This window comes from Dendropsophus ebraccatus, chromosome 7, assembly GCF_027789765.1.
Source record: "Dendropsophus ebraccatus isolate aDenEbr1 chromosome 7, aDenEbr1.pat, whole genome shotgun sequence".
NCBI lineage: Eukaryota > Metazoa > Chordata > Amphibia > Anura > Hylidae > Dendropsophus > Dendropsophus ebraccatus.
The window spans coordinates 133106902-133134274 of record NC_091460.1 but is presented as its reverse complement, the minus strand read 5'-3'; the positions used below and the strand labels follow the sequence as shown (position 1 = coordinate 133134274).

The following is a 27373-nucleotide window of genomic DNA, read 5'->3' as shown; positions in this document are numbered from 1 at the left end:
GTTCGTACAAACTCGAACATTCAGCATGTTCGCTCATCACTAATTGACATTTGTTGGCCCTGCTTGGTGATGCAAATGACTGTTAGATCCTGATCGTAGATGCTCTAAAATTTCAAAAAAAATTGATGTGTACCCAGCTTTAAAAAAACAAAAACAACCTTCACCGTAAAGAAGTCCGGCACTGTCAAAAAGCTGACAGGGGGCAGGGGAGTAAATAACAAGCAACCTTTGGTTACCTCTTCCCATGCCTGCGATAAGCAGAGTGACCGTCCCCCGGGACCCCCGCCGGCAGGCATTTTCCACAAAGTTGTGATGACCTCATGACTTGGGGAAGAATGCCCTTGATTGACAGCCCACTCAGACAATCAGTGACTGCAGTGGGGTCCCGCCCCAGTCGCTGACTGGCTGAGCGTCCAGTTCATCAGCTAGGTCATGATGGCGGCTCTGGCGGAGATCCCAAAGTGGTGATCCGGTGCTGGAGAGGTGAGTTGGTGGTGTGGTTGGTGGGCAGTCCGTTTTCTAGTAGCCCATTTACACCCCCAGCTCACACACATGACTGCAGTGTATGAACACATCCTAAACCTCAGATGATAAACTTCATCAATAATAAACCATCCGCCGCGGGATTGCCCTGCGCTGATTAATAGCACAATTAACTTTTTAATTGTTTATTGCCGCAGTAAAATAATATCAGGCCGTAATCTGACTATCCAGCCATCTTACAGGGAGAAACTCAATCAAAAATGTTATTCCTCCATGAATTGTATCTCTCTCCCCTCCATCCTGTTATCACAGATTGGAAATCACATCAAGGGCCGGGAACAAATAATATCCGCTCTATTATGTTGAAAGCTTTTGACAAGGTGCTTTATCTAGGATTTCACCCTCGTTCCTCTCTTCCTTATGTGACAGATTTGTTTACGTCCTCTTTGTGTGATGCACGTTTATTGGATTCGCCCGGGACTAAAGTTGGCCGTGCAGCATAGTATATAACCTACAAAACAAGCAACACTACACAAAAGGAGGAAAAAGGCCAATCTATATTATATAAATCTATTCAAGATAAAAATGTACCTGCATCACTGGTAACTACACAGACAAGAAAAGAAACCAGGGGTATTCACAAGGTAGCGGTAACAAAGCCAGGCATCAATTTATTGCATACAGCACAGTAGCAGAAACATTTCACCAACAGCTATTCATCTTACCCCTCCCCCACCCTCATACTCATGGCTTAAAGGGGTTATCCAGCGCTACAAAAACATGGCCACTTTGCTCTAGAGACATCACTGCTCTTGTCTCCAGTTTGGGTGCAGGTTTTGCAATTTAGTTCCATTGAAGTGAATGGAGCTTAATTGCAAATCACACCTGAACTGAAGACAAGAGCGGTGCTGTCTCTGGAAGAAAGTGGCCATGTTTTTGTAGCGCCGGATAACTACTTTAACTTGGCTGAGGGTATATGTAGGCTATTTTCACCCACTCTATATTTAGTCAACTAAAGGCTGTTGTTTTCAGTTTTTAATGATTTTTATTGCAGTCTATTGAAACAACGTCCATTAGTTTACACAATGCATAGAAAAACGGCCGTTGTAGTTTGCGGCCGTAAAAGTAGTTTTCATGGCATTTACTGGCAGCTGTTATTTAGCGAACGAGTGTTTGTTTTTAAGCTACCACACAGATTATTTTTTTTAACCCTTTCGCTGTCTTTTAAAAATGTCCACACCCAGAAGGGTGTTGAACGCAGCCATCATTTAACCTAAACTTAAAGGGAATCTGTCACTAGGTTTATACCGCCTTAAATTAGGGCAGCATAAACTAGTGACAGAAATGCTGTACAGATCAGGGTATTACTTACATCATTCTGTTCAGCCGTTCTCCTAATATGCCACACCCCTCCCCCCGCCCTCCAGCTGCTGATTGACATTTGAATGACTATACACAGCATGGATAGATAACTGCCAATCAGCAGCTGGAGGGCAGAGTTTTCTGCTTCTCATGAATATCCAGGACTACTGGGCACATGGACATAATGGAGAGGACTACTTACTGTCCATGTTATTCAGGAGGAGATCTCTGGATCACATCATTCTGTCCAGCTTCTCTGTCACTAGTTTATGCTACCCTGAGAGAGGACGCCTTAAACCTACTGACAGAGCCTCTTTAAATAATGTACCATTACATTGCTATGATGGCCGCCAAAGTATGTTAAATAACGGCCGTTGAAAATAAGCCATTTCCAAACCCTTTTTGCAGTTGCTTATTATGCATTTGCCGAGTATGTTAGAATCCAAGATGCCTGACCCTTTTTTAACCTCTGATGTCATTGGGGGAAATCACCATATAAAATAAATGGTTGGCCAGTCCCCCAGAAATCAGCAAATTTGTTGCAAATTTTTCGGAGAAAATTTTGCAACAAAAACCTACAACAGAGTGGATACATGTTTTTGTAGTGCTGGATAACCCCTTTAATTTCCTCAGAACCTGCATGAATATCAAGTCTCGGCTGGCTTTCGTTTATTTTCCACTGTGCCCGCACCTACGCTTTGTAATGTTTCCAGCAGGAGATGCATTTAGCTGTCTAGCGGAGGTGAATACTTTCACAATGCGCCATAGAACTACAGACGCTGGTTAGGCATGTGAAGAGTTAACCTGATCTCCTTTCTGAGAACACTGTTGCATATTTCTTAGACGATTGTCTGACACACAATACAGTTTGAAGAATTTGCAAGGTCAGAGGTTATGTGTGTTCAAGCTTTTTGTACACTCAGACGTTAACTTCTAATCTTCTATTATGGTCCGGAACGCTAAGAATCCTGTATTATTACTATATAAATTAGACTCTTGGATGCATTGTACTACAGCCCTCGAGCAGCGATCCGCCCCACCCCTCCATGTTCATGGGGCTACCTGCAGCGATGAGCGCTGGAGTGATGTCACTGCAGAGCGCCAATCAGTATTCATGAGGAGGCGACGGGTGAGGGGCATTGGTGCACCATGGACGGTAGTACTTCCCCAGTCCACCAAACAGATGCGTTGTGATCCGTTTCTTTTTATAATGGAAGTCAATGAAAAATCTAATAAATACGGATGTACACAAATGAATCTGTTTTTCCGTCCGTTTGAATGCAGAAACGGATAAAAAAAAAACTTAAGTGTGAACCCAGCCTAATTTGCAGATCTGCAAAATACGGAGCACAATACGGATGATTTTTTGCAGCTAAAAATGAAAATTATACTGACGGATGAATGTGGCCTTAAAGGGGTATTTTTTTATTGTATGGTTGGGGAAGGGGGTGGATATAGAAGGCGCCGGTCACTTACCTCCCTGGTTTCAGCGCTGGGTCCCGGGTCGCGCCGCCCCATTCTGCCGTCCAGCTTCCTGGTCTGAGCTGCGGCTTGAGATGTGATGTCTCAAGGCAGCCCAGCAATTTAGCGGTCATAGCGGGTTCTCACCTCGGCCGCTGAATGGCTGAGCTGCCTTGAGACATCACATCTCAAGCCGCAGCTCAGACCAGGAAGTGGCAGCCGGACGGGAGAACGGGGCGCCGCAACTCGGGACCCAGTGCTGGAACCGGGGTAGGTAAGTGACCTCTATATCCACCTCCTCCCCGGCCGTACAATAAAAATAACCCCAGCCCGGAGTACCCCTTTAAATGTTGATGAATATAACATTTCCAATATAGAATACCATAGATTTAAAAAAAAAAAAAAAATTATAGTCTATTTCCACATACAGGAACTGCTGCAGATGTCAATGTAACTAAATGATGGAACACGGCATCAAATCTGCTGAAGATCCTGTACGTGTGAATAGACCCTAAATGTACCAACGTTCTAGTGTTGCGGATGGAGAATCATTCTGGAACAAAGAAGCCAGAACAAATTTGAAGCGTAAATCTGAACAATGGTGAAAGCTTTTCTACATTTTTTTTACCAGCTTCATCCAACAAGGGGGAACATTATGTTTATATGGTTTAATTAAAACAGCATGAAAACGATTTCTCAGCACAGGACAGAATGAGCCTTGCTTCTATTTCAGTACAACACGCCGCGCTTGTCTTCCTCTCCGTGACTTGTAGAAATCCTCTCGGTTCACATTACGGCATGCATCCAATAATATAAGTATAGGCTGTTAGGAAGGAGAGAGAAACTCCCTGAGGGTTTATTCACATGTCACCATCACGTTGTGAAAATTATGGAAAAGTGCTTAAGAATGGCGTATTGCTCTGTACGCCTATGTAGCGTCATCTGTCGTCTGTACGCCTATGCAGCGTCAATCCTCCCAAAGTATACCGCCAATGGATACTGCAAAGTAGAATTTTCATTGATAGTCTTTCTATGCCCAATAGCTGTTCAGCTCCAGTATATAAACAAATAATGGGCAGAAACAGGTGGCTCCGTTGGTTGTGTACTGTTGGGTTACTGGCGCTGGGTTTCTTTGGCATAGCTTCTATTGAAATGAATGGGATCTGAGCTGCAGTAACCCTGTATAGTCTACAACAGGGATCGGGAACCTTCGGGCCTCCAGCTGATGAAAAACTACAACTACCATCATGCCTGGACAGCCAAAGGCTGTCCAGGCATGATGGTAGTTGTAGTTTTTCATCAGCTGGAGGCCCGAAGGTTCCCGATCCCTGTTGTAGACTATACAGGGTTAAAGTGTACACATGCTGTTTCTAGAATGACATGTGACTGTGGTAATCCTCCTGGATGGCAATACTGAGCGGAGTCTTGGCTGATTTATGTTTGCTAGACATGGCGTATAATTAACCTTATCGATTGGCGGGTTCATTCAGGTTCTGTCAGAGGAGTGAACTACGGCCCTCCTCCTGCCAGCAGCGCCCTCCTAGGGATTGAACTTCAGATCTCCCATGGTTGATTTCTTCCACACCCAGATGCAACCACTGGTTTGTGTAATCCCATTGATCTGATCATGACCGAGGTTACTGGGGGTGCAATTACTTTCTGCAAATTATCGCTGTCACCTTGAATACCATTAATGGAAAATAAATGTAAGAAAAAATAATTATCAGTCAGGAACGTCTAATGAATTATGGCTCCCATGGGCGGATAGGTAATTGATGTATATAAATTTTCCAGCAGCCTGACCAGTTCTTGGACTAGAGTAGAATTCTTATAAGGCTGGCTTCACTAGACCAGTTGTGTCCGGCCACCTGATGTATGACTGTGCTGGGCACCGCAGGTGATGTTCCTGTGTCTTGATGAGTGATCCATAGCTGGACAGTAAGAGGCGGCATTGGGATACGTCCAGTCCTGGGGTACGCCGAGAGCTGGGATACGTCCAGTGCCACAACTGATTCTACTGATGTCAGCACAGAAGGAAGCAATGGATTGAGGCCTCATTCACATGTCCAGTGATTTTTAAGGACCATGAATTAGTCTGACGGTCTAGATGTGTGATCCGTGGAAAGCATCCGTGATTGAATCAGTCTTTCCATCCATGTCCATGTTTGCCTCTAATGTGCCTCACATTACCCCAGTATGTATTACAACTCGAGATGAGCGAACCGGGTTCGGGTTTGAGTCCATCCGAACCTGAATGTTCGGTATTTGATTAGCGGTGGCTGCTGAACTTGGATAAAGCTCTATGGTTGTCTGGAAAACATGGATGCAGCCAATGACTATATCCATGATTTCCACATAGCCTTAGGGCTTTATACAACTTCAGCAGCCACCGCTAATCAAATGCCGAAAGTTCGGGTTTGGATGGACTCGAGCATGCTCCAGGTTCGCTCATCTCTAATTACAACATGTGTAGGTGTTGTCTTCTCCCCTGTCATGCTGGGCCTTGTAGTCCCCTCAATCCCCTCCATCATCTGGAGGAGCAGAGATGACAGCACATCCTCAGCACCAAATTCCCCTGACCACCCCTTCCCCGGGCAGAGATAGCAGCGGATCCTTGAGTCCTAAATCCCCCAACCCCCTACGATAGCATAGCTGACGGCAGTGCATAATCCAACTACTACCCCCATGCTGGCCAGCTTACACATGTTCACCAGAAGTGGCGTAGTCCCCCATTGCCGCCTTCTCCCAGTGCAAGCACAAACTGTCGTGGTCTCCTGTTACTCTCTGCGCACAAGTGACGTCACCAGTGCCAAGAGCCACCCAGAGAAGGAAGCAAGTGAGGACTACGCAGTTTCATGCACAGGGAGAAGAAGGCAAGGAAGGACCACGCCACTACTGGTGAACATACACTCACCGGCCACTTTATTAGGTACACCATGCTAGTAACGGGTTGGACCCCCTTTTGCCTTCAGAACTGCCTCAATTCTTCGTGGCATAGATACAACAAGGTGCTGGAAGCTTCCTCAGAGATTTTGGTCCATAGTGACATGATGGCATCACACAGTTGCCGCAGATTTGTCGGTTGCACATCCATGATGCAAATCTCCCACCACATCCCAAAGATGCTCTATTGGATTGAGATCTGGTGACTGTGGAGGCCATTGGAGTACAGTGAACTCATTGTCATGTTCAAGAAACCAGTCTGAGATGATTCTAGCTTTATGACATGGCGCATTATCCTGCTGAAAGTAGCCATCAGATGTTGGGTACATTGTGGTCATAAAGGGATGGACATGGTCAGCAACAATACTCAGGTAGGCTGTGGCATTGCAACGATGCTCAATTGGTACCAAGGGGCCCAAAGAGTGCCAAGAAAATATTCCCCACACCATGACACCACCACCACCAGCCTGAACCGTTGATACAAGGCAGGATGGATCCATGCTTTCATGTTGTTGACGCCAAATTCTGACCCTACCATCCGAATGTCGCAGCAGAAATCGAGACTCATCAGACCAGGCAACGTTTTTCCAATCTTCTACTGTCCAATTTCGATGAGCTTGTGCAAATTGTAGCCTCAGTTTCCTGTTCTTAGCTGAAAGGAGTGGCACCCGGTGTGGTCTTCTGCTGCTGTAGCCTATCTGCCTCAAAGTTGGACGTACTGTGCGTTCAGAGATGCTCTTCTGCCTACCTTGGTTGTAACGGTTGGCTATTTGAGTCACTGTTGCCTTTCTATCAGCTCAAACCAGTCTGCCCATTCTCCTCTGACCTCTGGCATCAACAAGGCATTTCCGCCCACAGAACTGCCGCTCACTGGATGTTTTTTCTTTTTCGGACCATTCTCTGTAAATCCTAGAGATGATTGTGCTTGAAAATCCCAGTAGATCAGCAGTTTCTGCAATACTCAGACCAGCCCTTCTGGCACCAACAACCATGCCACGTTCAAAGGCACTCAAATCACCTTTCTTCCCCATACTGATGCTCGGTTTGAACTGCAGGAGATTGTCTTGACCATGTCTACATGCCTAAATGCACTGAGTTGTCGCCATGTGATTGGCTGATTAGAAATTAAGTGGTAACGTGCAGTTGGACAGGTGTACCTAATAAAGTGGCCGGTGAGTGTATGTGAGACGTCTGACAGAGAGGAAGTGGGTATAGATGAGTAGTTGCCGGATTATGCACTGATGCCATCTCTACTGCCGGTAGGTGGTGGTGGTGGCTGCTGGGATCCCTCTTTTTCACGGATTTCATGGATGTTGCATCTGTGGAATCTGTGAAAAACACAGATCCTGTAGATTTCTATTGGGGGACTCTCGCAGTGGACCATGGACAATTTCACGGGACGTGTGAACAAGGTCTAACTGTGGCCACTTTCCTTTAGAGACAGCACCACTCCAGTTTGGGTGCAGGATTTGTATCTCAATTCCATTAAAGTAATTGAAGCTTAATTGCATACCACACCTAAGCTGGAGACATGAGCGGTGCTGTCTCTGGAAGAAAGTGGCCATGTTTTTGTAGCACTGGATAACCCCTTCAATAAACGTTCAGTGTTGGTCAGACCACACACGACTAACCTACATTGCACTATAAATATATACAGTGAATTCCAAGCTGAGCTCTGTTATCCTCTGATAATGTAATGGAGATATAGACAGTACCCAAAGAGTAAGACCAGGTCCATGCCCAACACCTCCATTTATGTGTATAGTAACCAGGACATTATAAAGGAAAGAATATTGATGGCCGTCATTTGATTTATGTTTCAGGTAAATGTGGTTCCGTTGCGTCTATGACATTAGTTAATAGCACCTAGTGAGGAATGCCTCCTCGGAGACCATAAAGGGTTCTCTGTTCTGAATACATTAATATTAGCTTGATATGTCTACAGTGTATTCACAATGAAAAAGGAGCTCATGAATCAGAACTGTCACAAAGAAAAAGTGGCCTTGTCACCCAAAGGCAGCGATCTGGATTCAGATTTAATTCATTTCACATCACACTGGAAAATGAAACATGGAGCCTTTTTCATGGAGATGGCGTTAATGCGTGACGCTCGTTCTTCATCAATCAATGGCGATGAGTAACATTTCATTTAACCTTTACTGTCATCAAATTAATAGCAGATAATCTACACATTTACATTTTTTCTTAAGAAACATAGATTGTTGGCAGAAAAAGACCGTCTGGTCCATCTAGTCTGCCCATGTAGTCTTTTGTTTATATCTCATGCATTGGAAACATCTACTTAAAGGAGAAGTCTGGTGGATTGATTACAAGTACTAACTTACCTCTTCCCGTGCCTGCGGTGAGTGGCAGGACCAGCCGCTGCCTGTTCCGGCTGATGGACTGACCACTCGGCCAATCAGTGACTGGAGTGGTGTCCCATCCCAGTCACTGACTGGTTGAGCGGCAAGTTCATCAGCCAGGTTGTGACCTGTCAGCTCTGGAGATCCCGGAGCCCGGTGGGGGTCCCGCGGCCAGTCCCGCCGCTTGGCACAGGGAGAGTAGGTTAGTACTTGTAATCAATTTCCCCCCTGCCGGATTTTATAATCCACCGGATTTCTTTAACCCTTCAGAATTTTGAAGTGGATTTATTGCTCTCACTGCTTTTTTCCAGCGCTTAGATCTTCATGGTGGGCAGCTATTTTTGCATTCTCTCCATTTCAGGGATAAGACATACAGTGGTTTGCAAATTAGAATATCTCAAAAAGTTATTTTATTTTTTTTTTTCATTCTTATTTGGCAACATATACCTTGTCCTCATATATAATCTCCCACCTCCCAGGTCTTTGTTTTTAATCTTTTCTTTTTGTGATAATTCTTAATAAAGCTTTTGTTAATTATATCTGAATTTGTATGATATGGTTTGTTATGTTGGCGCCGAATACATTTATAGATGTATAATTTTTTTTTTCAATAATTCAATTCAAAAAGTGACTACATATATTCTATAGAGTCATTACATACAGAGTGAACTTTTTCAAGCGTTTATTTCTGTTAAAGTTGTTGATTATGGATTACAGCCAAGAAAAAAACAAAAGTCAGTATTTCAGAAAATTAGAATAATTAACCCAAAACACCTAAAGTGGCTTCCTAAGTGTTATAAAATGTCCCTTAGTCTGGTTCAGTATGAAACACAATCATGGGGAAGACTGCTGACTTGACAGATGTCCAGAAGGCAGTCATTCACACACTCCACAAGGAGGGTAAGCCACAAAAGTTCATTGCTAAAGAAGCTGGCTGTTCTCAGAGTGCTGTATCAAAGCATATTAATGGAAAGTTGAGTGGAAGGAAAAAGTGTGGTAGAAAAAGGTGCACAAGCAACCGGGAGAACCGCAGTCTTAACAGGATTGTAGCGAAAATGCCATTCAAAAGAGTGGCCTGCTGCTGGAGTCAGTGCTTCAAAAGCCACAAGCACATCCAGACGTCTGCAGGACATGGGCTACAAGTGTTGCATCCCATGTGTCACTCCTGACCAATAAACAACGCCAGAATGTCTTATCAGGGCCAAGGAAAAGAAGAACTGGACTGCTGATCAGTGGTCCAAGGGGCTGATTTCAGATGAAAGTAAATTTTGCATTTCATTTGGAAATCAAGGTCCCAGAGTCTAGAGGAAGAGTGGAGAGGCTGCACACAATCCAAGCTGCTGGAGGTCTAGTGTGAAGTTTCCACAATCAATGATGGTTTGGGGAGCCATGTCATCTGCTGGTGTAGGGTCATTGGGTTTCATCAACACCAAAGTCAACGCTGCCGTCTACCAGGACATTTTAGAGCACTTCATGCTTCCCTGTGCTGAAAAGATTTTTGGAGATGGAATTTTCATCTTCCAGCAGGATTTGGCACCTGTCCACACCTTGCCAAAAGTACCAATCCCTGGTCTACTAACCACAGCATCACTAGGCTTTATTGGCCGGCAAACTTGCCAGACCTTAACCCCATAGAGAATTTATGGGGTATTGTCAAGAGAAAGATGAAAGACACCAGAGCCAACAATGCAGACGGGCTGAAGGCCGCTATCAAAGCAACCTGGGCTAAAATAACCCCTCTGCAGTGCCATCAGCTGATCGCCTCCATGCCACATTGATGCCTTCATTCATGCAAAAGGTGCCCCGACCATTTACTGTACAGACTTTTCATTTAGTCGACATTTGTGTTAAAAACATTTTTTTTCAGTTGGTTTTATATAATATTCTAATTTTCTGAAATACTGACTTATGGGTTTTTCTTGGCTGTAATCCATAATCATTAACTTTAACAGAAATAAACGCTTGAAAAAAGTTCACTCTGTATGTAATGACTCTATAGAATATATGAGGTCACTTTTTGAATTGAATTACTGGAAAAAAACAACAACTTTTTGTTGATATTCTGATATATTGCAAACCACTGTATATGGGCTGTTTTTCAGCAGTACTCACACCTAGACTTCCTTTCTTGCTTGCCTTGCCAATCACAGTGGATAACAGCATATACTCTGCTTTGCTAGGCCGTAAAATATTACTGAAGAAGGTGCACTAGGGGATGATTTATGGTAGACTACTATGGATGCCATGGGGGGTGATTATTGTGTACGGGGTTTGGAAGGTGCTATGTGAGCAGAAAGGATCCCAGCAACAGTTCTTTACTATTTCCACTGATATTCTGTGGGGACAGGAAATGCCTGATCAGCTTATTGGTGAAACTAAGGAAAACCAGCAGGGCCAGAGGGGCAGACCACATCGTGTTTTTGGCCCCACATCGGGAACCTATGAAAAAAAGATGCTGAAGTTAGCCCAACATTTAGGCTGGTGTAAGGGTGGCTGTTCCTTTGACTTGAATGGCGGGATGTTGTAATTTTGTGACTACGTTCTGTTCATTTCCCAAAATTAAAGTTCTTTTCTGCAATGTGAACCAAACCTTAGAGGATGTACCACTCGATATATCCTCTTTAACCTGAACCCACGGATTGATCGGCGCTGGTACGGGGAAGTCGGTGCCATGGTCCGTTTTTCGGACCGCCGTCCGGTTTCCGTGCACGGCGCCGTTCAATCCAGCAGTATTGGCCGGTGCTGAAGCACTGGAGGCCGGCCGGGCCGCCCCCAGTGGGGGGTAATTCACTCCCCTGTATGACGCGGCACGCTTAGAATGAATGGAGACGCATCATACAGGAGAGGGAATACCCTCCCATTGGGGGCTTCAGCACCGGCCGGTACCGCTTCCCCGTGCCGGCGCCGGTCGATTCGTGGGTTCAGGTTAAAGAGGATGTACTGGGTGGTACATCCTCTTTAAAGGGAATGTGTCACCTAAATGTTCTTTTACTGATAAGAGTCAGATACTAAAAAATGTTCTTTTATTCAAACCGGTTTCTATTTTCTGACTGTAATTTTTTTATTTCACTTTTTGTACATTGTTATGGGGGCGGCCATATTGCCTGGGCTGTTCTTAACAGCATTCAGTGACATGCTTTACTGCAAGACTCATTGACATAGATGACAATAGACAGAGTCTGGCCGCTTGGGATGAATGTAAAACATTACTGAGGTCATTCCACAGGGAGCTGCTATTGTCTCCTCTATCTACTGGTGTCACATGATGTTGCAATGCTGTACAGATCACTTTACAGCATCCTGCTCTTATCACCCCAGACACAACAGGAAGCCTCGGGATTATTTTATAATATAGATAGAAAAATTAGGAAAAATGTCACCAAAATTCTTACAAAATATGTTTAACATAAAAACGTTATTTAAACAATGTCTTTTTCTGATGACACATTCCCTTTAAGTGTACCTATATATAACATTAAAACGCCTCACCTATTAAACTTGTCCATCTGACACAAAAGCTGTTCAGTGCTGCACGTCCTTCCTCACCTGTGTCGCTCAGTCTTATATCATCTGCATAATGTACAGCCTAACATCTTTCATAACCCGAAATCCCACTTCTAGCTCCGAGACTTTTCTTGTGCTGCACCATTTCTATGGAATACACTACCCCGAACAGAATCATTTCCTTTATCCACAGTTTCAAACATTTCTTAGACATTTGTGGCAGGTCTATAGCATTCCTGTTTACCTCTACATTATTCATTGAATCTCATCCTTATAATAAACATTATTCCCCACACTTCATGTCTCTATCTATCTATCTATCTATCTATCTATCTATCTATCTATCTATCTATCTATCTATCTCCTATCTATCTATCATCTATCTCCTATCTATCTATCTATCTATCTATCTATCTATCTATCTATCTATCTATCTATCTATCTATCTATCTATCCCCTGTCTGTCTGTCTGTATTTCATCTGCACATGTTCCCTCTGTCATTATAAAGTGCTGTGGAATATATTGTTCCTATATAAATAAAAGATTATAAGTACGATCAGGAAAAAGTTATGACATCCTGCCAGATACTAAAAGGGAGCTATCAGCAGGCTAGACGTATCTAACCTGCTGATAGCCCCCTATTATGCATGGGATGCTGAAGATGACGTTCTGTCTCTCATCTTCCTCCTCTGCGCCGTTCCCGTGCTGTTAGCAGTGTAATTCTCAGTTCGGTGCACCATTAAGAGCATTGCCCAGCCCTTATAGTACCACGCCGTAAGGTTCCTTCTAGAACGGTGCCATGGTGGCGGGGCAGTGCTCCTAACTTTGCTCCAGACTATGGATTATACTGCTAACAGCACGGGAACGGCAAGAGACATAACTTCATCCTCGGCGTCCTGTGCACAACAGGGGGCTATCAGCTGGTTAGATTTGTCTAATCTGCTAAGACTTCCCCGTTAATAGGAATATGTACAACCTGGCAGAACAAAATGTTACTTTGGAATGTTTGACAGATAAAGATATCCTTGTAGGGCCCCATTCCATCCTGATTTTTTCTCCCATAGTACAAAAATGATGCAGGGGAACAGGTAACAAGACTGATTCAACAAGAGCAGTTTGTGTATCCATTGGCATCAGTGGTGACGTTTGATGTCTCTGAGATTGACATGAAGACACTACGGGCAGCCTTGTTGTACTTGGCCATGGATGTTCGACCAGTTTGGCAAGATTGCCTGCCGCCCAGGCATAACCCAGCTGATCTATATGAGCCCACAGCATACACTTTATGGTGCCTTCACACACACCGGATCCGCTGCGGATTCGCAGCGAACCCCCTGCAGATCCAGTGTCAGTGCATCCCTATGAGAATGCATACTTGCAGCGGGATTGACATCACCTCCTCCCCGCTCAGGCTTGCTTCGGGGGTTTTCGTCAGGACGTCCCACTCAGCCAATCAGACGCCGGGAACCGCCGGAGCGGGGAGGGGGTGTTGTCAATCCTGCTGCGAGTATGTATTCTCATAGGGATGCACTGACACTGGATTCGCAAGGGGTTTCGCTGTGAATCCGCAGCGGATCCGGTGTGTGTGAAGGCACCCTAAATGAGGCATCCAGCATTATCTCAGCACTATGCTATTTGGGAACTGAATTCTGTGTTCATTCAACTGGCTTTTCTTAAAGCGGTGCAGATTGTTTTATTTTTATTTGTATGCAATCTAACTTTCTCTTATTCTTTTACAGGCAAGAAATGTAAGACTTAGGTTGCAGCTGTGCAGTGGGGTTTTTTACAGCACACAGGCGCCCTCTAGTGGTAAGTGGTTATATACATTGTAAAAGATACAGAGAGGGGGGGGGGATATGGAGATTATAGAAGATACAAAACAGGGTGAGGGGGTATAGAGATTATAAAACATACAGAACGGGGGGGGGTATGGATATTATAAAAGATACAGAACAGGGTGAGGGGGTATAGAGATTATAAAACACAGAACGGGGGGGGGGTATGGAGATTATAAAAGATACAGAAGTGTATGGAGACTTATTTATAGGCAGCGTGCCATAGAGAAAAATTAGGCAAAAAGAAGAAAGCCTTGAAACATTAGCGTACAGATGGGTGACTTTTACTTTTGGGTGAGACTCAGGTTTAGTTTTTATCAGATAGTTTTCTTCCCATTGGAGCGGAGCTATTTGCATATTGTAAATGATGCATAGTAATGTGGCCTGGAGCATGCACTGGAACTCTACAAGAATCTAGCACAATAGCCTGCTGTAATCTTGTTATTATAGCACATTGGCCTTAGTATTTTAAGGAATATTGTTATTGGTAGAGAAGAGTTATCTAAGTGCGTTTTTATTAGACTCAGCGATCACTGGCCTGTAAGGCTGTGTTCACATTGCAAAAGTGTTGTATGTGTTGTATATTTTGGTATACTGGCAGAATGGTATGCCAATGTATACTGTGGGAGGCCTATTCACTTTAAAGTGGTTATCCAGGATTACAGAAACCATAGCAAATAGCACCACAGCTGAGCTGAGGTTGTGTGTGGTATTACAGCTCAGCCCCATTAACAGGGAACTGAGCTGCAGTACCACACCCAAACTGAGGACAGGAGTGACGCTGTTCTGTATTTCTGTCCATAAAACCCCTATCACTACATACAAGCAGTGGTCTGAAAGACCCTTAACCCCTTCGGGTCTCGCACCGCTGTCTCCATACATTACCTGGCTCTGGCTGCACAGGGTCCCGGGGTCCTGCTCTGCTGTCCAGCCAATCAGTGGCTGCGGCTGGGCAACACACTAATTGGCTGGGCGGCAGAGCGGGACCCCAGGACCCCGTGCAGCCAGAGCCAGGTAATGTATGGGGACAGCGGGAGCCGAAGGGGTTAAGGGGGCGGCTGCATTACATACACACAGCGGTCTTTCAGCCCTACTGCTGGTGCAAAACTACAGTTTCCATCATGCCTGGACAGACAAAGCTTAAAGGGGTTATCCAGTGCTACAAAAACATGGCCACTTTCTTCCAAGACAGCATCGCTCTGGTCTCCAGTTCAGGTGCGGTTTGCAATTAAAGGGGTTATCCAGCGCTACAAAAAAATGGCCACTTTTCCCCCTACTGTTGTCTCCAGTTCAGGTGCAGTTTGCAATTAAGCTCCATTTACTTCAATGGAACTAAGTTTCAAAACCTGCACCCAAACTGAAGACAACAGTAGGGGGAAAGTGGCCATGTTTTTGTAGCACTGGATAACCCCTTTAAGCTGTCCAGGCATGATGGGAACTGTAGTTCTGCAACAGCTGGAGGGCCGGAGTTTGACACCCCTGGCTTAAAGGATAAAATAAATCCCATTTGGACAATATTCTAGTTATAAAAATAAAATAAATGTAGTTTCATGATGAGTTGTTTTCCCCCCCAGTATCACATCAACCAATGTCCCTCATTATTAATGGATATGTCCTGCATATTTACAAAAGGGTATTTGCTAGTCTCTCAAAGCCTGGGTAATGGTAATATATTTTATGAAGACCATAATGATGCCATTTTGCATAGTGAGATCCACATTCATGTATGTATGCACATTAGACCGACAGGATATTTACTAGAGAATTATTTGTGCTAATATATCCTGTTGTATTGGATTTTATTGTCTTTTTAGATGTCACCATTCAGTACAACCATGGGCTCCCAGTTGTTACGCTCACATTACCATCTCGAAATGAACGTTGCCAGTTCACCATCAAGCCCATGAGCACAACCTTGGGGCAGTTTTTAAAGGACATCCAGAAGGAGGACCAAGGAATTGACAGGCTAGCCGCCATATCAGCAGGTGAACAGTTTTCATAGAGGAGTTTCCTTTTTTTTTTTTTTCTATATAATATTGTAGTGAAATACATAGGACTACTAGTATCTGTTTGATATCTGGATAATATGAATAGTATTTTGCATCTACTACCATGTTACATTTGCAAGCTACATTTGCTGCTCATCGTGATCTGTTTCCCAACTGGTGCCGTAAGGTCATAGATGCCATGTTCAGGTTCTCACTTTAGGCACAAAGTCTAGCATATATAGTCTATATATATATATATATATATATATATATATATATATATATATATATATATATATATATATATTATATATATATATATGAAATAACATCTTACCATTCACCTTCAGATGGGACAAAGTTTTCTTCTGGAACGCTGATGAATGACTTACTGAAGAATGATTTTCAGCTTGTTATAAACAAAGCAACACATTATGTCAGGCCTCCTCCTATGGGTAAGTGATCTACTAACAGCATTCTTCATTTCTTGAAAGGGGATTCCAGGAAAATGAACTTTTCCTCTATCCACAGGTTAGGGGAAAAGTAGGAGATCATGGGGGGGTCCGACCTCTGTACCCCCAGCCGATTTCGGTATCGCTTCTGTATTCTAAATAGAGCCGCGGGTATTATGAATAGAGCCGCAAGTACAGCACATGAACCACAGCCCTAGTCATTCCTATGGAGCAATGGAAAGAGCCGAGTACGCCGGAAGAGCTCGGTACTCGGCTCTTTTTCCGTTGGCTCCTTAGGAATGAATAAAGCTGCAGATCATGTGCCGTACCCGCAGCTCTATTCATAATACAGAAGCTGTCTGGGCCCAATACGGAGATTAGTGGGGAGTACAGAGGTCGAACCCGCCCCTACACTGGCTGCGATCTCCTACTTTTCCCTTTTCCTGTGGATAGGGGAAAAACTGTTCCCGGCTCCCCTCGCTCCTCATCAGCCAATCAGTGCAGGGCACCACTGATTGGCTGATGAGGAGCGAGGGGAGTCGGGCGCTTCTTACAGCCCATTACCCCATTAAGTTGTAGTACAAGTTGTAGGTGGGGTCCCCATGAATAAAGCTTATTTTTCCGGCACAACCTACAGATAAATATCCAGGGATTTGGAGGCCAAGTCAGCACAGATAACTTTCTGTCATGTTTCTTAACCAATTCCTGGACATTGCCAGACAAATCCACCATCAGGAGACACTGCTGCCATGAAGGGAATGGACTTTTTTTGCAACAATGTTTAGAATTTGGTGTTATTTGTCAAAGGAACATTCACATGATTTTTCAAGGATTACAAGGCTGCCTCAATGTCAGTTCTGTGAGCAAAGCGGCATGGAGGGCGGAGGCGCTTGAGGCATCCCATTGAAACAGATAGCAGGCGGGATTCCGAGCAGAGTCTGTGAGTGGGGGTTTCGCTCAGAATCTCCGTCTGATTTTCGTAGCACACTGATCATTACACCTGCCCATTTTCTTTGCTTCCGACACAATAACCTCAAGAACTGTCTGTGCTCTTGCTACCTTGTATGTTGCACACCTTGAGAAGTGCCGTCACCACAAGATGATCAATATTATTCACTTCATCTGATGTTAATGTTATGGCTGATCCATCAATTGGTTTGTCTAAAAGTTTAGTTGGGACATCTGTGCACACATTTTTATTGTGGCATATTGGCTGTCACCTTTAAAGGGGAAGTCTGGCGGATTATAAAATCTGGCAGGGGGGAAATTAATTACAAGAACCAGCTTACCTCTGCCGGTGCCCGTGGTGAGTGGCAGGACCAGTCTCGGGAGCCTTGCTGGAAGTCATTTTAACCCAAGTTGTGATGATGTCACGACTCGGGGAGGGGAGAGGCATGTCCCAGCTGTTGGACTGGCCACTCAGCAAATCAGTGACTGGAGCATCATGGTGACCGCTTCCACCCTGCCTAAACTACTGTGTGTGGACAGACACACTGCCCCCTGGTGGTGTGATGGTCTGAGGAGTCATCACATATGACGGTCGGTCACGCCTAGTAGTGATACATGCAGGACATCCTGCAGCCACATGTGTTGCCTCTCATGGCAGCTGTTCATTCTGAATGTGCTTTAGCTGTCATGCATCGTCTCATATTGGAAACAAAAATTATACAATAGTCAAACAATCATTATTTTGACAAGATATTATATCCAAGTCATTTTGTCTTTTTTTTTTTTTTTTTTTTTATTGTCCTTTCAGAAAATCTGCAGACTGAGTACTCTGAGCAACTGGACCCAATTAAATGTATGGTTCAAGACTTGCATACTGTGTTCTACTATGATGAATACCTGCTCCAAAAAGAGCAACGTTTTCTCCAAAAGCTGGAACGCCTGAAGGAAGAGTTACAGCCATTAGAGGAGGTCAGTAAATGGATGTAATCTTCTGTATTCTCTAGTGGTCATAGAAAAGTAGTAGGGTGTCATTTTTTGCTGTTTCTTTCTTTCTTTTTTTCCATATGTGTGTGTGTGTGTGTGTATATATATATATATATATATATATATATATAATAATATATATACACAGTGGTGCCTTGGATTAAGAGCATAATTCGTTCCGGGACTGCGCTTGTAATCCAAATCCACTCTTAAACCAAAGCAAATTTTCCCATAAGAAATCATAGAAATGCAGACAATTGGTTCCACACCCCAAAAATAATGATTTTATATTCTGAATAACATGTAAAACAAATGAAACAAACATTTATAAACAGCAGAATATGTGATATTATAAGTTACTGTAAAGTATAGCAATCAGCATGTGGAGTGTAATGTATAGTAAGTGCATAAACCTGATAACACAGCAGCAGTTTGTAGATACAGGATGGAACTGCAGATCCCCATAATGCAGTAGTGTAGTAAAACATGCTGGAATAGAGAAGCAGGGCAGCTGTCAGAGGTCTGTGTGGTCACATGACAGCAGTGAGGGAGGGGTGTGTTCTGCATGGACCAATCAGGATTTACAGAGCCTGCAGGGAGCATGAAGGAATGAGCAGGGCAGATGTGGGCACATACATGCAGCACACTCTGTCCGGGGAGAGAGGGGTTACAGCTATGGAGAGATTACCTCCACAGTCCTGTCCCCTGATGCAAGCCCCAGCCTGAAGTGGATCTGGAAGGTGAGGGAGACTTCCTGGGTCAGAGTACAGGGCTGTAGACCCAGCTATGCAGACCATGCCCCTCCTCCACTCCCCCTCCCACCCAGTACAGGGAGCTCTTAAACCAAAGCAATGCTCTTAAACCAAGTCACATTTTTTTAAAATCTGTGAGCTCTTAAACCAAGTTACTCTGAAACCAAGGTACCACTTGGTGTAGGTGTAGATTTCTGTACCTGCCACACGGCAGGCGCAGGTCAGACCAGAAGAGGTGTGTGCTTCTTATTGAATCCAGCAGGGCAATTTGGGCCGGGGCCTAATTTAAGACTGAGTATGAGTATGCAGGTCTTTGTAATTGTGCCCCACTGGAAATACTAAAAGGGCTGACTAGATGGACCCAGTTGTCTTTCTCTGCCGACAATCTTCTATAAAACTATATCTTAATCTGCTTGACGGCTCCAGCTCTAAAACAAGAACAAAATCTGCCTACACACTGAGCCATTCTTTTTATTGTGTTACAGGTTTCTTTTAGCTCCTACATATGTGGCCAAATACTATATAAACTAACCAGATGTCTGGATTATTTTACAAAATACTAGTCTTCTCTTTCTGTTGTGTAGTTTGGAAAAAAAAAAAAAAATCTAATGCTGATCAAGACCCCAGACCGGGCATGTGTTACCATAGGCAGAATGTTTTATGTGATAATAATGGGTGTTTTTATGAACTTTCTTTTAGATGAAGAGGAGTATAATGGCTGTAGCTGAGGCCAGAACTACACGTCTCAAGTGGGTTGGGTTGGCGTACCTTTCTACACAGGGAGGCGCTCTAGCCTGGTTGACCTGGTGGGTCTACTCTTGGGATATCATGGAACCAGTTACTTACTTCATTACCTATGGAAGTGCCATCGCTTTCTACGCTTACTTCCTTCTAACTAAACTGGTAAGCTCATTTTTATTTATGATATATACCTCTAAAATGGTATGTCATGAACGCTTTAAAGTGTATATATATATATACCTCTAAAATGGTATGTCATGAACACTTTAAAGTGTGTATATATATATATATATATATATATATATATATATATATATATATAAATTGTATGAAAAGTCTTCAGAATCTAGTTGGAACACCTGCAGGTTTGCTATTATAATGGATTTTCTTAGTCACAGGCACTCTTCCTATACATAACATTTTATGAGGCCGTATACTGTTGTTCATCAACACTTAAAGGGGTACTTTTTTTTTGCTTTTAAACTTTTTTTAATCAAAGTTATATAGATTTGTAATTTTCTTCTGTTTAAAAATATCAAGCCTTCTAGTAATCATCAGCTGCTGTATGTCCTGCAGGAAGTGGTGTATTCTTTCCAGTCTGACACAGTGCTCTCTGCTGCCACCTCTGCTCGAGACAGGAACTATGCAGAGCAGTAGCAAATACCTAGGAAGAACCTTTCCTGCTTTGGACAGTTCCTGTCATGGACAGAGGTGGCAGCAGAGAGTACTTTGTCAGACTGGAAAGAATACACCACCCCCTGCAGGACATACAGCAGCTGATAAGTACTGGAATGCTTGGAATTTTTAAATAGTTAATTACAAATCTATATAACTTTCTAGCATCAGTTGATTATAAAGAGATAAAATTTCACCGGAGTACCTCTTTAACTTAGGAAAACCAAATTAGGCTCAGTATGCCATCTGGAAAACAAGTGTGGGACGTTTATTAAAGAATTTGTGTTGTTTTTTTTTCCAGCCATTTATATATCTATGTTTTTGTTGCAGGACTATGTTTATCCAGAAGTCACTGACCGACAGTTCCTACATATCTTCTACAAAAAAGCCAAAGTGAAGAAATTTGATGTTGAAAAGTACAATAGGTTGAAGAACGAGTTTGCAGAGGTTTATAGACCATTCAATATACAATATCTTATTCAGGATTTTATAGAAGTACAGTGGTGCCTTGGATTACGAGCATAATTCGTTCTGGGATGGTGCTTGTAATCCAAATCTGCTCTTAAACCAAAGCAAATTTTCCCATAAGAAATCATAGAAATGCAGACAATTGGTTCCACACCCCAAAAATAATGATTTATTATTCTGAATAACATGTAAAACAGATGAAACAAAGATTAAGAAACAGCAGAATCTGTGATATTATAAATTACTGTACAGTAATGGAGAGGATGGGAAACACAAGGGCTGACAGAGACTGCAGGGAGCATGAAGGAATGAGCAGGACAGATGTGGGCACATACATGCAGCACTCTCTGTCCAGGGAGAGAGGGGTTACAGCTATGGAGAGATTACCTCCACAGTCCTGTCCCCTGATGTAAGCCCCAGCCTGAAGTTGATCTGCTATGATTTGGAAGGTGAGGGAGACTTCCTGGGTCAGAGTACAGAGCTGTAGACCCCGCTATGCAGACCATGCCGCTCCTCCACTCGCGCTCCCATCCAGAACAGGAAGCTCTTAAACCAAAGCAATGCTCTTAAACCAAGTCACAATTTTGAAAACCTGTGAGCTCCAAAACACTCTTAAACCAAGTTACCACTGTATTGTCACTGCACAGATTACATTACAAAGTTGTTGTTTTTTGTATTTTTTTATCCTGCCGAAGACACCTTGCCTCCCTTTGGTTACATTAGGTTTCTTTTTCGTCCTTTTAGTGCCCCTTAAATTGCCACTATATTGTATCATACACACTGGATATAGTCAAAATTGACTGTTTAGTCTATTCCACCCATAAGGCTAGGCTTCGGGCCTACCACAGTATACATAGAATATATTTGATGGTATCCCACAGTATATGAAGATGGATAGAATAATCTGTTGTCTTTGCTATCTCCCCAGTGTCACAATATGGCACATGGGGGAAATGGTGCATAAGTTACTAGAAGCAACTGGTAAGAATCGTGATCTGTCTTGGAAGAAATGACAGAATACATGCTAGGTGGAAGCTTTGTAGACTTTTTAAATACCGCCCACTTTTCAGTATATCTGCAAGGAGCTTACCTGCAGGCGTATGGAGCAGATTGCATAGTCACTGAATGCTGTTGCCAGCTGGCAGCGTGTTATAGTAAGTCATTAGAAGCCGCTTGAGGTTTTTTAAAATTATTTTATAACTAAAAGATACAATAGAAGTTGCGCTTTAGCATAGTAAGTAAATGACAAATATGAGTATATAGGTACCAAATAGTAAATTGTGATTTATGAATTTATTCCTACATTCACTTGGGTCACTTCAGCTGCAATACAAAATTTCAAGAAATCACATTCATGAAACGTAATGTGACAGATTTTATGGCAGCTTAGGATAGGTTAGAGCAAGTGCTGCAGCCTGTCTGTCTCTATCTATCTATCTATCTATCTAGACACCTGTGGATCAAGGTGGGACCGCTGGTACCTAGCAAGCCTTATTTTCCTTGAGTGCTGTGTGCATAACATCTGTCTGTCTGTCTGTCTGTCTATCTATCTATCTATCTATCGAGACACACACACATACACAGGGCCGCCATCAGGAATTTCGGGGCCCCATACAACCAAAGTGTCTGGGCCCCCCACATTAATAAAAAAAAAAAAAATTGTGTGTTCGCCCCACGCCTTGCTGGGAGGTATAATTTGGTTCAGATCAATTCTAGAGAACTGGCTCATATATCCCATTTTCCCCAGTGGCTTAAAATGTAACCTCTGTTATACAGTTATAAAATTGTAGAAACTAAATGTGAACAAGGTGCAATTCAAATAGACACTTACTTGTATAGCTGTCCCTTGTGCTCTGTATGCAGTGCATTATATTCACCCCTGCAACGTACAATTTATAGCGTGTCTACAAGCCCAGCGGGGCTCATTATGATGGAGACTAAAACTTATACAAGAGTGGGGTAGGGGTTCCCCTGTATTCAGAATGCTGTTAAGTACTAGGCAATGCCCCGTTTGGGGTTATTGAATTTCAAGGGTCTGGGGGGCTGTTTGATTTGTATATGTTCACCAATATCCCCCCCCCCGGTATGCTCACTAACATAGAATATGTTGATAAGGCTAATATAATTAGGCTGTTCCATGTTAGTGAGCATATACAAATCACCCCCCCCCCAGGCAGACTAGTTTAGCTCACCCAAGACAGTGATAGCGAATACATGGCGGTGAGAACGCTTTCTAGGAGATCCTGTTTGTGCAGCAGAGGTGTCTTTATCCTGCTCTGCATAGACCCTCGAAATTCAATAATCCCAGACGGGGCATTGCCTAGCACTCAACAGCATTCTGAATACAGGGGAACCCCTACCCCACTCTTGTATAAGTTTTAGTCTCCATCATAATGAGCCCCGCTGGGCTTGTAGACACGCTATAAATTGTACGTTGCAAGGGTGAATATAATGCACTGCATACAGAGCACAAGAGACAGCTATACAAGTAAGTGTCTATTTGAATTGCACCTTGTTCACATTTAGGTTCTACAATTTTATAACTGTATAACAGAGGTTACATTTTAAGCCACTGGGGAAAATGAGATATATGAGCCAGTTCTGTAGAATTGATCTCACACACAGACACCAGCACACATGTATACAGACACCAGCACACATGTATACAGACACCAGCACACATGTATACAGACACCAGCACACATGTATACAGACACCAGCACACATGTATACAGACACCAGCACACATGTATACAGACACCAGCACACATGTATACAGACACCAGCACACATGTATACAGACACCAGCACACATGTATACAGACACCAGCACACATGTATACAGACACCAGCACACATGTATACAGACACCAGCACACATGTATACAGACACCAGCACACATGTATACAGACACCAGCACACATGTATACAGACACCAGCACACATGTATACAGACACCAGCACACATGTATACAGACACCAGCACACATGTATACAGACACCAGCACACATGTATACAGACACCAGCACACATGTATACAGACACCAGCACACATGTATACAGACACCAGCACACATGTATACAGACACCAGCACACATGTATACAGACACCAGCACACATGTATACAGACACCAGCACACATGTATACAGACACCAGCACACATGTATACAGACACCAGCACACATGTATACAGACACCAGCACACATGTATACAGACACCAGCACACATGGGCACGATGAAGTTTGAACTTCTGCAACCTGGAGAAATCACCTGATATCACCTGCAGTCCTATGTAACACCACATAACACAGTGGTATCTCTGAGTATAGATCATGTAGTAGATGTCACCTGCAGTCCTATGTAACAGCACAGATAACAGTGATATCCCTCTGAGTACAGATAATGTAGATGTCACCTGCAGTCCTATGTAACACCACAGATAACACAGTGATATCTCTGAGTACATATAATGTAGTAGCTGTCACCTGCAGTCCTATGTAACACCACAGATAACACAGTGATATCTCTGAGTACATATAATGTAGTAGCTGTCACCTGCAGTCCTATGTAACACAACAGATAACACAGTGATATCTCTGAGTACAGATAATGTAGTAGCTGTCACCTCGGGGAGCCCCTACTAAATGGTGTTCTACAAAATAAGAAAACCGTCATACAGTGACTCACAGGTGACGTCTTCTTTGATCTGAGGCGTCACTTTCCCTTTTCCTCTCCATCCGGCCCAGACCTCCAGGATGATTCCTTCCAGATACGTTTCATCCCTTTAGAACCTGCGAGACAAACAATTTAGGCTCCGCACATTTCTAGCAACTTCCTTTCCTTTCTCCCCCCTGTAGGCTCCCATAGTAACTGCGCTGTGTGGGATGCCCCCTGTATGTAGGATTCCCTGCTGTGCCCCCTGTATGTAGGATTCCCTGCTGTGCCCCCATGAGCTAATAATGCCCCTAGAGGTGGCCCCCATGCACTAATAATGCCCCCAGAGGTACCCCCATGCACTAATAATGCCCCCAGAGGTACCCCCATGCACTAATAATGCCCCCAGAGATGCCCCCATGAGTTAATAATGCCCCCAGAGGTGCCCCCATATACTAATAATGCCCCCAGAGGTGCCCCCCATGAACTAATAATGCCCCCAGAGGTGCCCCCATAAACTAATAATGCCCCCAGAGGTGCCCCCATATACTAATAATGCCCCCAGAGGTGCCCCCATACACTAATAATGCCCCCAGAGGTCCCCCTAAAAAAACAAACATCCTACTCACCTAATCCGCGCTGTGGCTGCAGGCAGCAGCTCTTCCTCCTCTTCGGGCTCCATCTTGCGAGCCGCAGGGACGGGACTTCCGGCAGGCGTGATGATGTCACATGATCACACCTGCCGGAGAGGTCACGGCCCGGCCTCCCATAGGCTGCTGGTATGAAGTGCCGGCAGCCTATGGGAGAGAATACAGGAGGAGGATGCTGACAGGTCCTGCTCCTGTATTCTGATCGCTTTAATGTTCCGCCCGCTCACTGTGCGGGCGGAACATCAAAGCGATCAGTGCATCCCGAGAAGCTGCGTGGCCGCAGCTTCTCGGGATGCTCAAAAACAGGTGGCAAGGGGGGCCGTGCGGGCCCCCCTACCGTAGCGGACGGGGGGCAGCGGCCGGCGGGCCCCCCCCCATGTCTCTTAGGGTCCGGGCCCCATACGGCAGTACCAATTGTACTGCCCTATCGGCGGCCCTGCGCGCGCGCACGCACGCACGCACGCACGCACACACACACACACACACACACACTCTGCAGCACTTGCTCTAACCTATCCTGATAACCCCCCTTAAAAAAATGATATATGATTATATGTATTAGCACATGCTGTACTTTCTATGGTAGCTGTGCTAGGTGTACCAGATGTAGCCCCTTAAAAAAGCTGAATAGAATTCCAACAATATGACATTAATCACCTGTTCTGAGGATAAATCATCAGTTTTCAAAGTCCATATGAGCCCTTTAACCCCTTCCCCCCGGGCTGATTTTTCAAGTCTGTACGATTACAACTATAAGCAACTTGCATAACTCTCTGAACCTCTCCACCCGCAGCAGGACGTGTCGGTACGTTCTTCTGCAGGAAGGGGTTAAAATGGGGCTATAAGCAAGAAGGCTACATGACAAAACCAAAGGGTTTAAAAATGATGTTTAACGGGTAGTAAATTACAAAAAGCAATAAAAACACAAATCAGAGGGGTTACCTTTGGCCTTTGAAAATTACACAGAACTCAGAAGAAAATAAGAAATCCAGGGGGGCAGGGGATGGTGGTAGACTAATAATGAAGCTATACTTACCTGTCCTTGATCTTGGCCTCCTGTTTCTCCCAGCTCCCTGTCTCGGCAGGAACTACCCGCTCAGCCAGTCAGTGACTGTAGAGATGTCCCACATTAATCACCGATTGGCTAAGTGGACATCTCTGAGCTGGGTTGTGATGACGCTGGATTGGGAGCTACAGGGGTCCATGAGCGGTGACACTGCAATGTAGGGGCATGGGGACAGGTAAGTATGACTTCTTTATTATGTTCAGAGCTGTATAATATTTAACAAGATCTCTCCTTTTTCTTTCATAGACTGAGAAAAGCCTGAGGCGGCTGAGAAGTCCTCTGCAGCTGAAATTACCCATTGAACAACTCCACGAGGGGCAATAGATTTACATTTTTTATGCAGTAGAGATCATTTTTCATGCTTGAAATAAATTTGTAAAATAAACTTGAATCTTTTGATCACTCCCAGAGACCTCAATAAAACCTACATGGCAGGAGGGAGACTTATTCTTGTATTGTTTCACTAGACACCCACACTAGTGTTTTCTATAATGAAAGAACATTGCTTCATCAAGAAACTCTGTTCATGGATACAGTCGCTGGTTCTCGGGTATTTCTAAAGCACATTCCTATTCAGCAGCGTATGTCTCTGTAGATTGTTCTAGATTGATGCTTTGAATGATAAAGAACCTCCTAAAACCTTTATAGTTGGGGCCGTGTCTTTACGGTGTCTGGTATTATCCGCCTTGATTGACGGACGCACCACCTACATTCATAGTACAAGTAACATGATTGGCACCACAAAGTCCTATAAGAAGTCCTACAGCAAAAATCTTTTTTTTTTTTTTTTTCTTTCAAATCAACTGGTGTCAGAAAGTTATATAGATTTGTAATTTACTTCTATTAAAAAAATCTCAAGTCTTCCCATACTTATTAGCTGCTGTACGTCCTGCAGGAAATGTTTTATTTTCAGTCTGACACAGTGCTCTCTGCTGCCATCTCTGGCCGAGACAGGAACTGTCCAGAGCAGGAGAGGTTTTCTATGGGAGTTCCTGTCTCGGCCAGAGATGTCAGCAGAGAGCACTGTGTCAGACTGAA

At 43.9% G+C, this 27373-nt stretch overlaps 1 protein-coding gene across 1 annotated transcript in view; it reads left to right on the top strand.

Annotated features, from left to right (window-relative positions):
- MCUB (mitochondrial calcium uniporter dominant negative subunit beta) overlaps positions 1–26720 on the top strand; it is a 65639-nt gene extending 38919 nt beyond the window's left edge. Inside the window, exons 2-8 of the mRNA XM_069978514.1 lie at positions 13857–13926; positions 15767–15937; positions 16291–16395; positions 18149–18309; positions 19776–19979; positions 20823–20939; positions 26582–26720. Of these exons, the coding sequence (XP_069834615.1) occupies positions 13857–13926; positions 15767–15937; positions 16291–16395; positions 18149–18309; positions 19776–19979; positions 20823–20939; positions 26582–26659 (906 nt within the window). The 3' untranslated portion in view covers positions 26660–26720. The remainder of the gene's footprint in view (positions 1–13856; positions 13927–15766; positions 15938–16290; positions 16396–18148; positions 18310–19775; positions 19980–20822; positions 20940–26581) is intronic.
- Positions 26721–27373: the final 653 nt, after the last annotated feature.